General features: G+C 38.9%; 1 protein-coding gene across 1 annotated transcript; it reads left to right on the top strand.

Annotated features, from left to right (window-relative positions):
* Positions 1–4685: 4685 nt before the first annotated feature.
* LOC107753387 (transmembrane protein 184A) lies at positions 4686–13147 on the top strand. The gene is made up of 7 exons (XM_016569526.1): positions 4686–4772; positions 6205–6280; positions 7930–8021; positions 8127–8296; positions 8447–8499; positions 8669–8813; positions 12896–13147. The coding sequence occupies exons 1-7, from the start codon at positions 4744–4746 to the stop codon at positions 13126–13128; spliced, it is 798 nt and encodes a 265-aa protein (XP_016425012.1). The 5' UTR covers positions 4686–4743; the 3' UTR covers positions 13129–13147.
* The last annotated feature ends 7 nt before the right edge of the window (positions 13148–13154 follow it).

The raw sequence follows: 13154 nt of genomic DNA, 5'->3' as shown, positions 1-13154 counted from the left end.
ATATATATATATATAAGTCTTTGTTCTGTTCATTGGAACAGAAATAGTACAATTGATAGATAAACATGTAAACAGATTAAGGTTTTAATTTTCTTTAAAAAAAAAAAAGATTAATTGCATTAACTTGATTAAAAGTGACATGTAATATTACAAAATATTTTTATTTCAAATAAATGAAGTTCTTTTGAAATCTGAAGTGAAAATGTATCTCAGTGTCCACAAAAATATTAAGCAGCAACTATTTTCAACATTAATATACTCTAATAGCTGCGGTTCATTCAGAGCACAGGCAAATGAAAGCAAATAACCTAGGCAGAGAAAACAAGAGCTGTACCATGCTGTCTCCTCCTTCATACCTGACCACAGGCTCATTATCATCTGCAGATCTTGATAATGCTATGTAATTTTAGAAGGTTAATGTATGCCACATAGTCATGAAAGACTCCGTAATAACTAACCCACTGGTTATCGATCATCAGAGATCAATAAATACCTGCATGTTTGTTCTGGACTCGTCATCCATGTTTTCTTTGCTCTAAATGAATCATTTAGAGCGCTGTTACCGTCCTTGACCAATCAAAGTTAGCTACAGAGCAGAGTGGTACCTGGTCCCAGAGCTGATAAGAGTGCTGTGTAAACACACTATGGCTTTAGTGTACTCTGGTGATCTAATGGGAGGATATGTAGCCAATAATATATGTGCTCTGATGTGCCATCTGCAATGTGCACACGGGAACGCTTTTTAAGGAAATGATTGCCTCTGTGACAAAGCTTGTGTTTCGTTTTTTTTTCTTTGTGTGTGTAGTGTTTGGCAGTATTTGAAGTAGTTGTTGGTGTGTTAATGTTTGCCGTTGTAGTTTAAATAAATCTGTTGGCAGTTTCTCATACACTGACGGTAAAAGATTTGGATGCAACTGAAAAAACAATGTTTTTTCTTGAAATCGGTGTTAAATAAATTGGGCCAATCTACACTACCATTCAAAATGCTCACTAAGGCCACCTTCAAAAAATGTTAATATACAGTTTTGATTGTGAAACATTACAATTTAAAAATATCTGTTTCTATAATATATGGTTATCTATTTTAATATACTGTTATCAATGATGCTGCTTAATATTTTGTGAAAAATATTACTGTGATGTGTTGTCTTAACATTATAAATACCTTTACTGACTCAAACCTTTTGAACTTTTATTCCTGTAAATATACAGATATTTTATTTATTTATTGTAAATTGGTGAGGTTCAAAACAGTTTAAAAAGCATCCAAATTGGGTACCATGAAGTTGATTGAGCGAAAAAATTTAAAATTAAAATGAATGTTTTGATTGAACTTTTTGCTCACTACTAACTCCCATACTCCCATCCGTGTTTAATATTAAAAAAAAATTTATATTCATAGTTTTTATGACATTACTAGTATTCTAATATGTGGAAATAGTGTGTCCAATCTGTTGACTGGTAGTTTATGCTCACAGGTTTGAAGCAGAAAGTACAGTGTGAGCTATATTTGTAAGCCCAGCCTTTGTTTATAGAAGAAGTTCTTTTGTGCTTGATGAAAGACCATCAGTCACTAACCTTTACACCAGCTGTATCAATAAAAGAGAGAGATAAGGGCAGCTTCTTAGACACTAGACTGTTCAATAAGTCTTCTTGCAAAGGTTTGGCCACTTCTTTATAGATTTATACATGCTGAACAGTTCTTATTTGCTGGGGTATTTCCCTGTCCTTTAAGTGACGTGACGTGGCCAAGTATGGTGACCCATACTTGGAATTAACTGTGTTGCCTACAGCAAGATGAAACCGGCTAGTGGTGGATGAGTTTGGTGTAAAAGTAATTGTCAGGTGAAGTGCCGGCACAGTATGAATATACCCATCTTGTGTGTCGAATTACCAATTATATTTGCCCACATTGTTCGGCTTCAGAAAAGGCCGAAATCTAATTTCCCTGCTCTTGCTGGTATATTTTGAATCCCTTTTCATTGCAGCCCATATGACCCATGAAGAAATTTAATATAGAGTATGTTTCTCAACGACCTGTTATGTAATTGAACTACTGGGATCGTACTGATGGAGAGCAGAGGTCAGGAAAGGTATTTCTTCAGCTCTGAATTTCAACGCCCGCAGTGTGCCCGGAGGACTATGATTTGATTGCCTCCAAAGCGTCTTGTGTGCCATACAGAAGCCAATACCTCTGAGAAGCTGACAGTTTTGAAGTGGCCAAACAACGTCGGGATGCTGTATGGAGCCTGGAAATGAGTCCCTGTGTAGTGGTTTTCCTCTTCAAGTCATAATCAAGTCAAAACAGTCTGGTTTTTGTCCCTCAGACTAGCAGCAGAATGACTCCTCTACCGCCATCCACGGCTTCGCAAACAGCCGCCTGTGGAGGGTTGCGCGAGGCAACATATGTAAATCCTGAGGAGATTAAAGGAGCCCTCAGGATAGTTTTAGTATTTCACTGCCTTTCTCGGTTTCGCTACAAAAGATTCTCCCGGCGGAGCTTTTCTCGCACGCTGCATACTAAAGGCAGAAATTGAGATTGCGTTCCTAAAACACCCTGTTCTGAAGTTGCTGATTTGCCTGCAAAACTTTCCCATCAGTGCCAAGTATATCAAAGGAGTCTTTGAAGACCAGCTATTTAGAACATAAGCACCTTCTGGGCCAAACCTTCTTAAGTGAATTGTTATATATTGCAATGACAAGGCGCCAACAGCGCTCTTGTGTCGGTCTTTTCTCAGCTCTCTAGTTTTTACAAGCTTTACGGTCTTAAAGTTGGTGCTGCACCTTGTGATTCACCGGCCCTTGTTTTTGGGTGCCTCGCAACTCCACCGGCAGTTCCTCTTTGCTTCATACAGGTTGTAATTAGTTTTGACTAGCATCTCTGCGACAGCCAGCAGACAGTCAATGGCCAGAGCCATTATTGTGAGCACGGCTCTCTCTCACTGTCAGCTCCGCATTATGGAGTCTGGGAGACTATGAACTTATTTCCCCTGCAGGCTAGGTGAAATGGAGGACATCAGTTCAGAGAGCAACTCCCCTTGCTTTTTTGAGAGCCCACAAATACATCAAGCCTCCACCCGTGGAATGAAGGACTCAAATAATCTGATTTCAAATGATTGAGTGTCCAAGAGTTTAAAGAACCCAGCGAATATTGAGCCCCCTCAGTAATATTGTGAAGTTCAAAGGGACTGTAAGGACATGCACATGCCTCACAAACTCCATAGTAGTTTTCAAAAATATATTATTATACCGATAGTGCCAAACTATAGAGCCAGTATATGCACATGTGAATTGTGAAAACACATTGGTTGCATTCTGTGCCTGGTTACTGTGTAGTTTGAAAAGCCTAAATTTAGGCTAATAAACTATATTACTTGGTGGTAACACTCTCAGAATATTTTTTTTTTTTCCTTTTATATACATTTAAATGGCAAGTTCAGTCAGGTGTTTCATTCAGACCCATTGCCACAGGTGAATAAATTCAAGCACCTAGCCATGCAGTCTGCATTTACAAACATTTGTGGGGGGAAAAAGGGTAGTTTTGAGGATACCTTTGAATTCAATCATGGTACTGTTATAGGATGTCTCCTTTGCAAGTCAGTTTATGAAATGTCATCCCTGCTAGATATTCCACAATCAATTGTAAGTGTTATTATTGGAATATCAGCACAAAAACTGAGAGCTTCATGGAGTGGATTTCTTTGGCTGAGCAGCTGCATGCAAGCCTTGCATTACAAAGTACAATGCCAAGAGTCGGATGGAGTGGTGTAAGGCCGGTTTCACACTGCCACCATGAGCAGCCCATATATATACAGGTGCATCTGAGTTGAATTACTGAAATAAATTAACTTTTCCACGACATTCTAATTTATTGAGAGCACCTGTATATATATTTTTTTTGGCGTCCATGTTAACAAATGAGAGCATTCACACCAGGAGAAGGAGCATCGCATGAGCAGCACTGATGCAATGGTTTCGGTGCCTAGTCTAAATTAGTGTGTTATGAAGTTTAGAGTGATTATGTTGTAGTCTGTAATAAACTACCATTTAAAAGTTTGGGGTTGGCAAGATTTTTTATGTTTTTGAAAGAAAGCACTTATGCTCACCAAGGCTGCCATTATTTGATAAAAAATACAGTAGTGTTGTGAAATATTATCACGGTTTAAAATATCTATTTTCTATTTGAATATATTTAAAAATGTATCTTAAATATATTTTTAAATGTATTCCTGTGATGCAAAGCTGAATTTTTTGCCAGTCACATGATCCTTCAGAAATCATCAATTAGATCAATTTAATATATCCTTACTGAATAAAAAACCTTTATTTCCCTTAATAAAATAGAGGTAATGTAATCTAATTGTGATTTCAAAGTTGTTAAGTCTTAGTCATCGAGACCATCAGTAAAATCTTACCACAAGTAATAGTTGTACACTGAGAGACAATGAGATCTAACCATCTAATCTGTCTTTAAATAGACCTCTCAGGTTAAGATGGATTTCCTAGACAAACAACTCCTCAATCTTGACCGTTTTTTTGCACAAAGTGACAGGTTATTTTTTTTGTTCGTTTGTTCTGTCTGCTTATTTAAAACTCACTGCAAATTCAGCAAAATGTTTGTGTTAGGCTCTCGTGTATGATTGACTTATGTTGGCTGTTTTTCTTTCTTTTGTCATTCTAGCATTTGTGATATACAACTTCCTGAGTCTGTCTTTTGAGTACCTTGGAGGAGAAAGTGCCATCATGTCGGAAATAAGAGGAAAGCCTATTCAGTGAGTGTCTTTACATTTACATTTAAGGCATGATAAGTGTTTCCTATGTAAAGGCTGCCCCAAATTGTAGACCATTAAATTATGCTACCAATTTAATATTTATGCTGCCACTCTGTAACTCATTTAGGCAAAGTTCTAAGAAAGCATCACATATATCCAGCATGGAGAAGGAAGTCCCACACCAAATAAATATGATTTCACACACACAAAAAATGCACAGAATAAGTATGTCTAGTGTGTTTTAACAAGAATTGGAGTTGTCAGAGAAGAAAATGAAGAATCCAAAATATGTACAGAAGATTTACCCATTTAAACTTGTTTTTAATTGTTCAGTTTGGGTGAAAGTATGGTGTATTATATTTAAAAAAAAAAAAAAAACATTATTTAGCAGCACATTGTAAATCGAAGTATGACTGAAATGACATGATCAGAGCTGTTTTTGTTGTGTACCATTTACATGTGAATACTATCAAGAAATTTCAAATTTATAAATGAAAACTTCTAAACAAATTTATAGTTGTCTTTGTAAAGAAATATGTAGCTTTGGTGCTGCTGCTGTGACGCTGTACAAACACTTCCAGCGTGAATGCTCTCGCAAGTCTGCAGCTGCAGTGACGATGTAGTTATGTTGACGTGAAGCTGATGTGAATCCAGCATAAAGCACGCTGCCACTGGACTCTGGAGCAGTGAAAACCTGTTCTGTGGAGTGATGAATCTGTTTGGCAGTCTGATGGGTGAGTCTGGGTTTGGCCAATGCCAGGAGAATGTTACCTGCTTGACTGCATTGTGCCAACTGTATGGGGCTGCTTAATTCCAGTGAAGGGAAATCAATGCTTCAGCAAACCAAGACATTTTGGACAATGCATTGCTTCCAACTTTGTGGGAACAATTTGATAAAGTTCTAAGAAAGCATCACATATATCCAGCATGGAGAAGGAAGTCCTACAAAATACATAGTGAAGAGCTTTAGGAGAATATAAATACAACATGTTGGACAACGCTGGCAAAAATTTCATTAACATGCACAGGACATAATTAAACTCGATTCTCATGAAGCTCCTCTGGAAGAATGATGGTCGTCATCTTTTGAATTTTGTTGTCATCACTCACATGACCACCATGACTCAATGTGTTCGAGAATACATGCTAACCTCTAGGTTAAGAAACAAAATGTTCTATTTCTAAAGAGTTTGTGCAAAATAACTTTTTTTTTTTTTTTTAAGAGATTTTTGAATTTTGTTGTCATCACTCACATGACCACCATGACTCAATGTGTTCGAGAATACATGCTAACCTCTAGGTTAAGAAACAAAATGTTCTATTTCTAAAGAGTTTGTGCAAAATACCTTTTTTTTTTTTTTAAGAGATCATTTCATCTGTCCTCAAGAATAGCATCACCTTTCAAATGTTCCTTTTCATTTGCCTTTAACAGGTCTAGTTGCCTGTATGGGACATGCTGTTTGGTAGGAATGAGTTACTCCATTGGCTTCCTGAGATTCTGCAAGCAGGTTTGTTCCCATTTTTCTTTCAAATCAGAATTACTTTTTCTTCACAGCAACATTTTTCATAACATTTCTTTGTTTAAACATTTTAAAAACCCTAAAATATTCAGCTTATTTCCAGTGGAGTCCAAAAGTATGAGACCAAATTGAAAATCTGGAAATCAGCCGAACATTTTAGGATTTTATTATGTCTCATGTCCCATTCTGTTTTGAGTACAAATGGCCCAAAAAGACATGGTTAAATGAGTTTGGTGTGGAAAAACTTGACTGACCCTCACAGAGTCCTGACCACAACTATGTCAAACACCTGGGATGAACTGGAACTGAGTTGGCGAGCCAGGCCGCCTTGTCCAACATCACAGACTGACCTCACAAATGCTGTGGATAAATGGGCAAAAATTCCTACATCAGCACTCCAAAATCACATTAGGTGGTGGTATTGAACCTTAAAAAAAGATGACAACGCTGTAGCTAATGCATGTATTGTTTCTTAACAGCTAGTGATGTTAAAAGTTATTTTGAAGTATATAGCTGTTAAACAGCTTTGTTTGATTTGTTCTGTTAGCTGTCCATACACCGTTATAGACTTTGTAAATTTCCTACCATAAATATATCAAAACTTAATTTTTTATTAGTAATATGCATTGCTAAGAGCTTCATTTGGCACCCTCAGATTCCAGATTTTCAAATAGTTGTATCTCGGTCAAATATTGTCCTATCCTAACCTAACAAACCATACATCAATGGAAAGATTATTTATTCAGCTTTCAGATTATGTATACATCTCAATTTCGAGAAATTGACCCTTATGACTGGTTTTGTGGTCCAGGGTCACATATGTAAATGACATGAATACGTTAGTAAGAGGGTTTGAATTTCTGTGACTTTCTGTCTCCTCAACCTTTATCTACCCTTTCTACCTGAATTGTCACGAAGTGGCAGCTGTTATCTTTGTACCATTGTCTTTCCCGAGGAGCTCCAGTGGTTAAAGCAGGATTAAAAACAGGAGGAAGCAGGTGCAAGTCACTCGATAATAAACGCAAAAAATAGCTATTGCCGCCAGCCTGATGCTGTCTGCGCGGCAGCTGAGGAACCCGCTCGCACTTTGAGAATAATACTGATGGAAATTGGATTTGAGAGCCCCGTCCTCACAAAGACTGAAAAGAATGTGAATTGAACTTTTTTTAATAGCAAGTAGAATTTCAAAACACATAAATCTGTCTGACCAGACACCTACATGTAGGACTCTTCAAAGCATCACCTTGCGGTATACCAGACTGTAGCGGAGACGGAGCATGCTTTGATTATTTTGCGACGGCTTTTCTCACAGACCGCTTCGATTTAAAACTTGAATTGCACGTTGATGTTTCAAGCAGTCGATTCCGCCTTGCATGTAGCGAGATTGGGGGAAAATTCTCCTTTGTGTCATTCTCAATGAGTGGATTTGTCAGTCATGTCAAACTTTGTGTTGATTATGTAAGAAATAAGCACTTCCTGTCAAAAATAAGCATGCAACATTACCATGCCTTTGAAAGTGATGAGGACTGGAAGTTCTCTATCACTCAAACTATATTACAGGCCCATGTTGACTAAATGGAACCGGCGTAAAAACTAAACCATCACCGTTGCTCATCTGCTTCTGTTACATCATCTAGGCCACACTTCAGTTCTGTGTCGTGAAGCCCATCATGGCTGTCATCACCATCCTTCTGCAGGCTTTTGGCAAATATCACGATGGAGATTTTAAGTGAGCCATCCTGTGATTCATTCCATTTCATCTCATATCAACATTCCATAATAACATCTGTTTTTTTAAATGAACTGTTTTACTCTGTCATGTCTTTTCATATAGTGTAACAGGAGGTTACCTTTACATCACCATCATCTACAACATCTCTGTCAGTTGTGCTCTCTATGCCCTCTTCCTCTTCTACTTCGCCACCAGTGACCTTCTGAGACCTTTTGAGCCTGTGCTCAAATTCCTCACCATCAAATCCGTCATCTTCCTCTCCTTCTGGCAAGGTTGGTTACATTGTGTTATATGTTCAGACAGTATTCATCTCAAGCTGTTCATTGACACATGAAACGTTTTCTTTGAATATTGTTGTGGACAAGCCAGGAACTTGGAGTCAAGTTTCTCACTGCAGATTTTTTTGGTTTGTCTTTATTTAGGTATGGTATTGGCCATTCTGGAGCGATGTGGTGTGATCCCAAAAGCTCTGGTCATTGATGGTCATGAAGTGGGGGCTGGTTCAGTGGCAGCTGGTTGGCAGAACTTCATCATCTGCATCGAAATGTTCTTCGCCTCCATCGCCCTCCGCTACGCCTTCACCTCCAGTGTGTACCGCGAGAAGAAGAGTGAAGCACCAGGTTAGATCCTCATAAATTTGACACATTGATGGTCATGAAGTGGGGGCTGGTTCAGTGGCAGCTGGTTGGCAGAACTTCATCATCTGCATCGAAATGTTCTTCGCCTCCATCGCCCTCCGCTACGCCTTCACCTCCAGTGTGTACCGCGAGAAGAAGAGTGAAGCACCAGGTTAGATCCTCATAAATTTGACACTTCGGAAAAACAAAGCAGAACTTTATAACTTTTTGTTTAGAGGAAAAGTTTGGAGGATCTTAGAAACATGCCACAGCAAGCTTTTATGAGGCAACTGGAAGTTGTCTTCCTCAGGAGGGTTATGACTCACAGTTCAGAGGACTGCTGGAAAGCTCCACTCTTAGACACAGATCATCAAAATAACTCCTGTGTGCTGAGAAACTCAGACCTGTGGCAGGTCGAATGATGCCATTTCACTTGAAAAATTAGGAAATGAAATCTTCAGCAGGTGGTTTCTTGGCGCAAAACTTGACGACAATTTCAAGGAATAGTTCACTTAAAAATTACAATTCTGACATTCGCCCCTATGTTGTTTGTTCGCAGAATAGGTGTCATGATATCAGATTTTCACTACGCAATTATCGTGGCTTAAAGAATTCATATCGCCACAATATCTGTAGAAATTTTGGAGGAAAAAAATAATGCTATCAGTCAAATTCATCTTATGTTTTCTTTCTTTTTTTTCCACTTAAAATCACTCAAAAGACTTGATTTTGAGAGAATCGCACTCACAAGAGTTTGTAACCTCCTCTGACATGATTTTGGTGAACCACTCCTTCTTTGGACATTTAATGTTAGGTGGCAGCCAGTGTTAAGGTGCAATAACACCACCTATTGCGTTGGAGTGTCAACCAGACAAACTGCCAGTTACTGCCACTGGAATATTTATAATATTAATGTATGTGTAATACTAACATAAAATCAATATTTCATTTTATTAAATATCACAGTTATCATCAACTGCTGTATATTACAACACCCCTAGTTCACAGAACATAAAAGGATCAATTTTGAAGAATGTTTTCGCAGCTCTTTCTAATACAATGGAAGCAACAGGAACCATTATCAGTAAAAAAAATTAATAAATCCATAAAAGTAGTCCATATGTCTAGCACACTATATTCTAAGTCTTCCCAAACCATACAATTGCTTTGTGCAACAAAACGACTAAAATTTAAGTTGTTATTTGCTAAAAATTCTCCAAATGAGGGTTAGGACTTGTAAATGACGTCACGTGTAAAAGCCATTCTTTAATGAAGTCATACAGGTTGAGAACAAACACGAGTCATTGCCTGTTTGCACCTTGTCACTTCATGATCGGATAGCTATCCCATCGTGAAAAGACCTTGTGTAAATGCCCTCCGAAATGGTTTTGAGACGCATTTAAATCCGATCACTCAAACCACTTCAGGAAGTGATCTAAGACGCATTCCAGACGAAAACAAGACCGGTGTAAATGCATAAGAGCGTGTTATAGGCTATATGACGTTATAGTCCGATATGACTGCTGTAATGCTTCGAGCATCCTCGCAGATGAGTAGCTAAGTATTTGCTGATGGGCAAACTGCTGCAAATGAAACTAAAATATCCAAATAAAATAAAGCGTATATCTGTTGCTTTCGTTGACATGAACTTAAATTTGCGCATAGTGCAGGAATTGAAGATCAGATTTATATCTATTTTGCAGAGACACATTTATGTGGCCAAGTGTAAATTAAACCATTTTAACCAATCAGATATCCCTAAAAACACATAAGTGACCAGGTGTAAACAGGCCCTATGACAGAATTCTGATTGAAACGTTTAATGTTGCATATCATACCCTTTTACATACTCCTTTTAATAGCAGTATGTGCTGTGCAGAAAGCAGTCTGCTTGTATATCATTCTGATCATATCCTCAGGGCTACAAAAGCCTCTTCACGCTTAGTCATTAGTCATATTCTGCCGCTTGTGCTTTTCAAGGTGGTGAAGAATAGTTCTGTTTCAATTTCCACCAGTTTAAGCTGTAATGTCAGTTCAGCTGCTGAATGTTAAAAGCTGCATTAGATTTGTGTTCTGACTTCAAGAGGCCTCCATGAAATATAACTCGACTGTCAGTCAGATATGCATGTTTCAAGCCTTGTGTCAGTTCGAATGTTAATATTCTATGAAGTCTTTTTTCACAGAAAGCGCATTGGAGCACACTGCTTAACAGTTGTTGGCATGGCTATGTGAGAAAACCTACAAATGTGTTAAGAACCCTTCACCTTACTGGCATATGAAGGCATGGTGGTATTTTCCATAGTTTAACACAGAGCTCAAAGGGTGAAGTCACTGCTGGTTTCATAACCTTTCACTGGTGAAAAAAGCTCACGACTGTCGTGAAGCCTGTTAGGCAGAGCAACCTTCTAGGATGGCCTTTTCTCCCAAGCGGCCCAGCTGTGAAGAAGTTCAGGACAGTTTTCTCATCCTGAGTTTTCACCCTCCACCCATGAGGGCCGAAACGTCCCAAAACGTCCATCCGTTCACACACCGTACAGTTCTCAGGCCGGCAGCTGGAGACCTACAAGCACGGTTCGAGTATTTCTCGAACTGGAGGTCAGAAACTTGCACCCCTCTTGTGGCAGCCTGCCGTCACCTTTGTCCAAGCTCTCATCCATCAGCCACAAGGCAAGATGCAGTTAGCTGGAACTCAACATTTTGCCGTGTATCAGGCTGTACTCTGTAACCTCATTTAATGCATCCACAGCTGAGACAAATCTGGGAACTGTGGGATTGTGAATTTCTTTCCTGGCCTCTCCAGCCTGTAGTAGATAAATGAAGCAGAAGAACCACATCCTGGTTTCTATTCTGCGAACAGCTGGGTTGGACCTTGGCGGTGCCCGTGGTGATGTGCTCACAAGAGTGAGGATAATGGCAAGTTGTTTAATTACAGTAGGCAATTTGCTCTGGAATTATTACAGGGGTTGTGTGAGAAAAACACAGACTTGGCAGATTCGGTCGGGATTTAAGGTATAGTTCACCCAATAATGAAAATTCTGTCATTAATAACTCTCCTTCATGTTGTTCCAAAACCATAAGACCTTTGTCCGGCTTTGAACACCGATATTTTTGATGAAATCCAAGAGCTTTCTGACCCTCCATAGACAGCAACACAAAACGGACACGTTCAAGGCTCAGAAAGGTAGCAAGGACCTCATTAAAATTGTCCATGTGACATCAGTGGTTCAACCTTGATTTTATGAAGCTACGAGAATACTTTTTGTGCGCAATGAAAACAACAGTAATTACTTTATTCAACAATTTCTTCTTTTCTGTCAGAATTCGTTGCACGTTCATGACAGTACCACAACGCATGCGTGTGCATTCCTCTTTTTGCAAACAAGCCACAGCACATCTGGGTTCTACGTCAGAACGCCGGCTCCTGCATCAGCAGCACCATACGCATGCATCTCTGTACTCTTGTGAAAGCGTGACAAAGACTGACACAGCAGAGAAGAATTGTTGAATAAAGTTATTTTGTTTTCTTTGCGCACAAAGTATTATTGTACCTTCATAACATTACAGTTGAACTGTTGATGTCACATGGACTATTTTAACGATGTCCTTACTACCTTTCTGAGCCTTGAATGTGTCGGTTGCGTTGCTGTCTATGCAGGGTCAGAAAGCTCTCGGATTTCATCAAAAATATCTTAATTTGTGTTACAAAGATGAACGAAGATCTTATGTGTTTGGAACGACATGAGGGTGAGTAATTAATGACTGAATTTTGATTTTTGGGTGAACTAACCCTTTAAAATCGCAAAGCATGTCTGTGAAACACAAATTTCTCTAATGACGCCCTGGAAAACTAGTCCTGTCTGATTAGGGCTTAAGTTGTTATATGTATTTTGTGGGAGTCCCACAAGTCATTTCTTTCTCTTGCTTTCTGCTCACAGATGAATATTTTCCCTCCTGATTCAAAACTTGACACGCACTGGCCAGGTCCCGCAGGAGTACAGACCTTTACATTAGACAAGGGCTCAAATGTTGACCCCAGTATATAGTTATGATGTCATGGGTTTTAATAATGAGGCTGTGTGAAACTGCCGCTTATTTCCTTTGTGTTTTGGTTACATCAATCTCAAGTTTCTTGCCTTTCCAAGTTCTGGTAGTACAAAAACATTCGTATTTGCTCATTTAAAGTCTCCGATGTCATCGGAAATATGTCATGTGATATTTGACGCTTTAATCTGTTGTTTCATTTTGTTTTTGTAGAGAATGTAGCACCTATGCACAGCATATCCAGTGGCCTGAAGGAGACCATTAACCCTGGAGACATGGTTCAGGATGCAATCCACAACTTCTCTCCAGCTTACCAACAGTACACACAGCAGTCCACCCAGGAAGTAGTGCAACCCAACATGAATGGCAAACCAGGGACCAGCACCTCCAAGAGTTCGAAGAAATCTGATAAAGTGATGCTGATCGACACGGATGATGAGTTCTAGTGCCCCGTCTGTCCTGATCTATCTAT

The sequence above is a fragment of the Sinocyclocheilus rhinocerous genome, unplaced genomic scaffold (genome assembly GCF_001515625.1).
Source record: "Sinocyclocheilus rhinocerous isolate Xijiao unplaced genomic scaffold, SAMN03320098_v1.1 scaffold1303, whole genome shotgun sequence".
Lineage (NCBI taxonomy): Eukaryota > Metazoa > Chordata > Actinopteri > Cypriniformes > Cyprinidae > Sinocyclocheilus > Sinocyclocheilus rhinocerous.
This window is presented reverse-complemented; position numbering and strand designations above follow the sequence as displayed.

Excerpts from the sequence above, each read along its gene's own strand:
- LOC107753387 (XM_016569526.1), top strand. The coding sequence starts at position 4,744 with ATGTCGGAAATAAGAGGAAAGCCTATTCA. Across the intron at positions 4,773-6,204 it reads ATAAGAGGAAAGCCTATTCA|GTCTAGTTGCCTGTATGGGA; the intron begins GTGAGTGTCTTT and ends TGCCTTTAACAG. Across the intron at positions 6,281-7,929 it reads TCCTGAGATTCTGCAAGCAG|GCCACACTTCAGTTCTGTGT; the intron begins GTTTGTTCCCAT and ends TACATCATCTAG.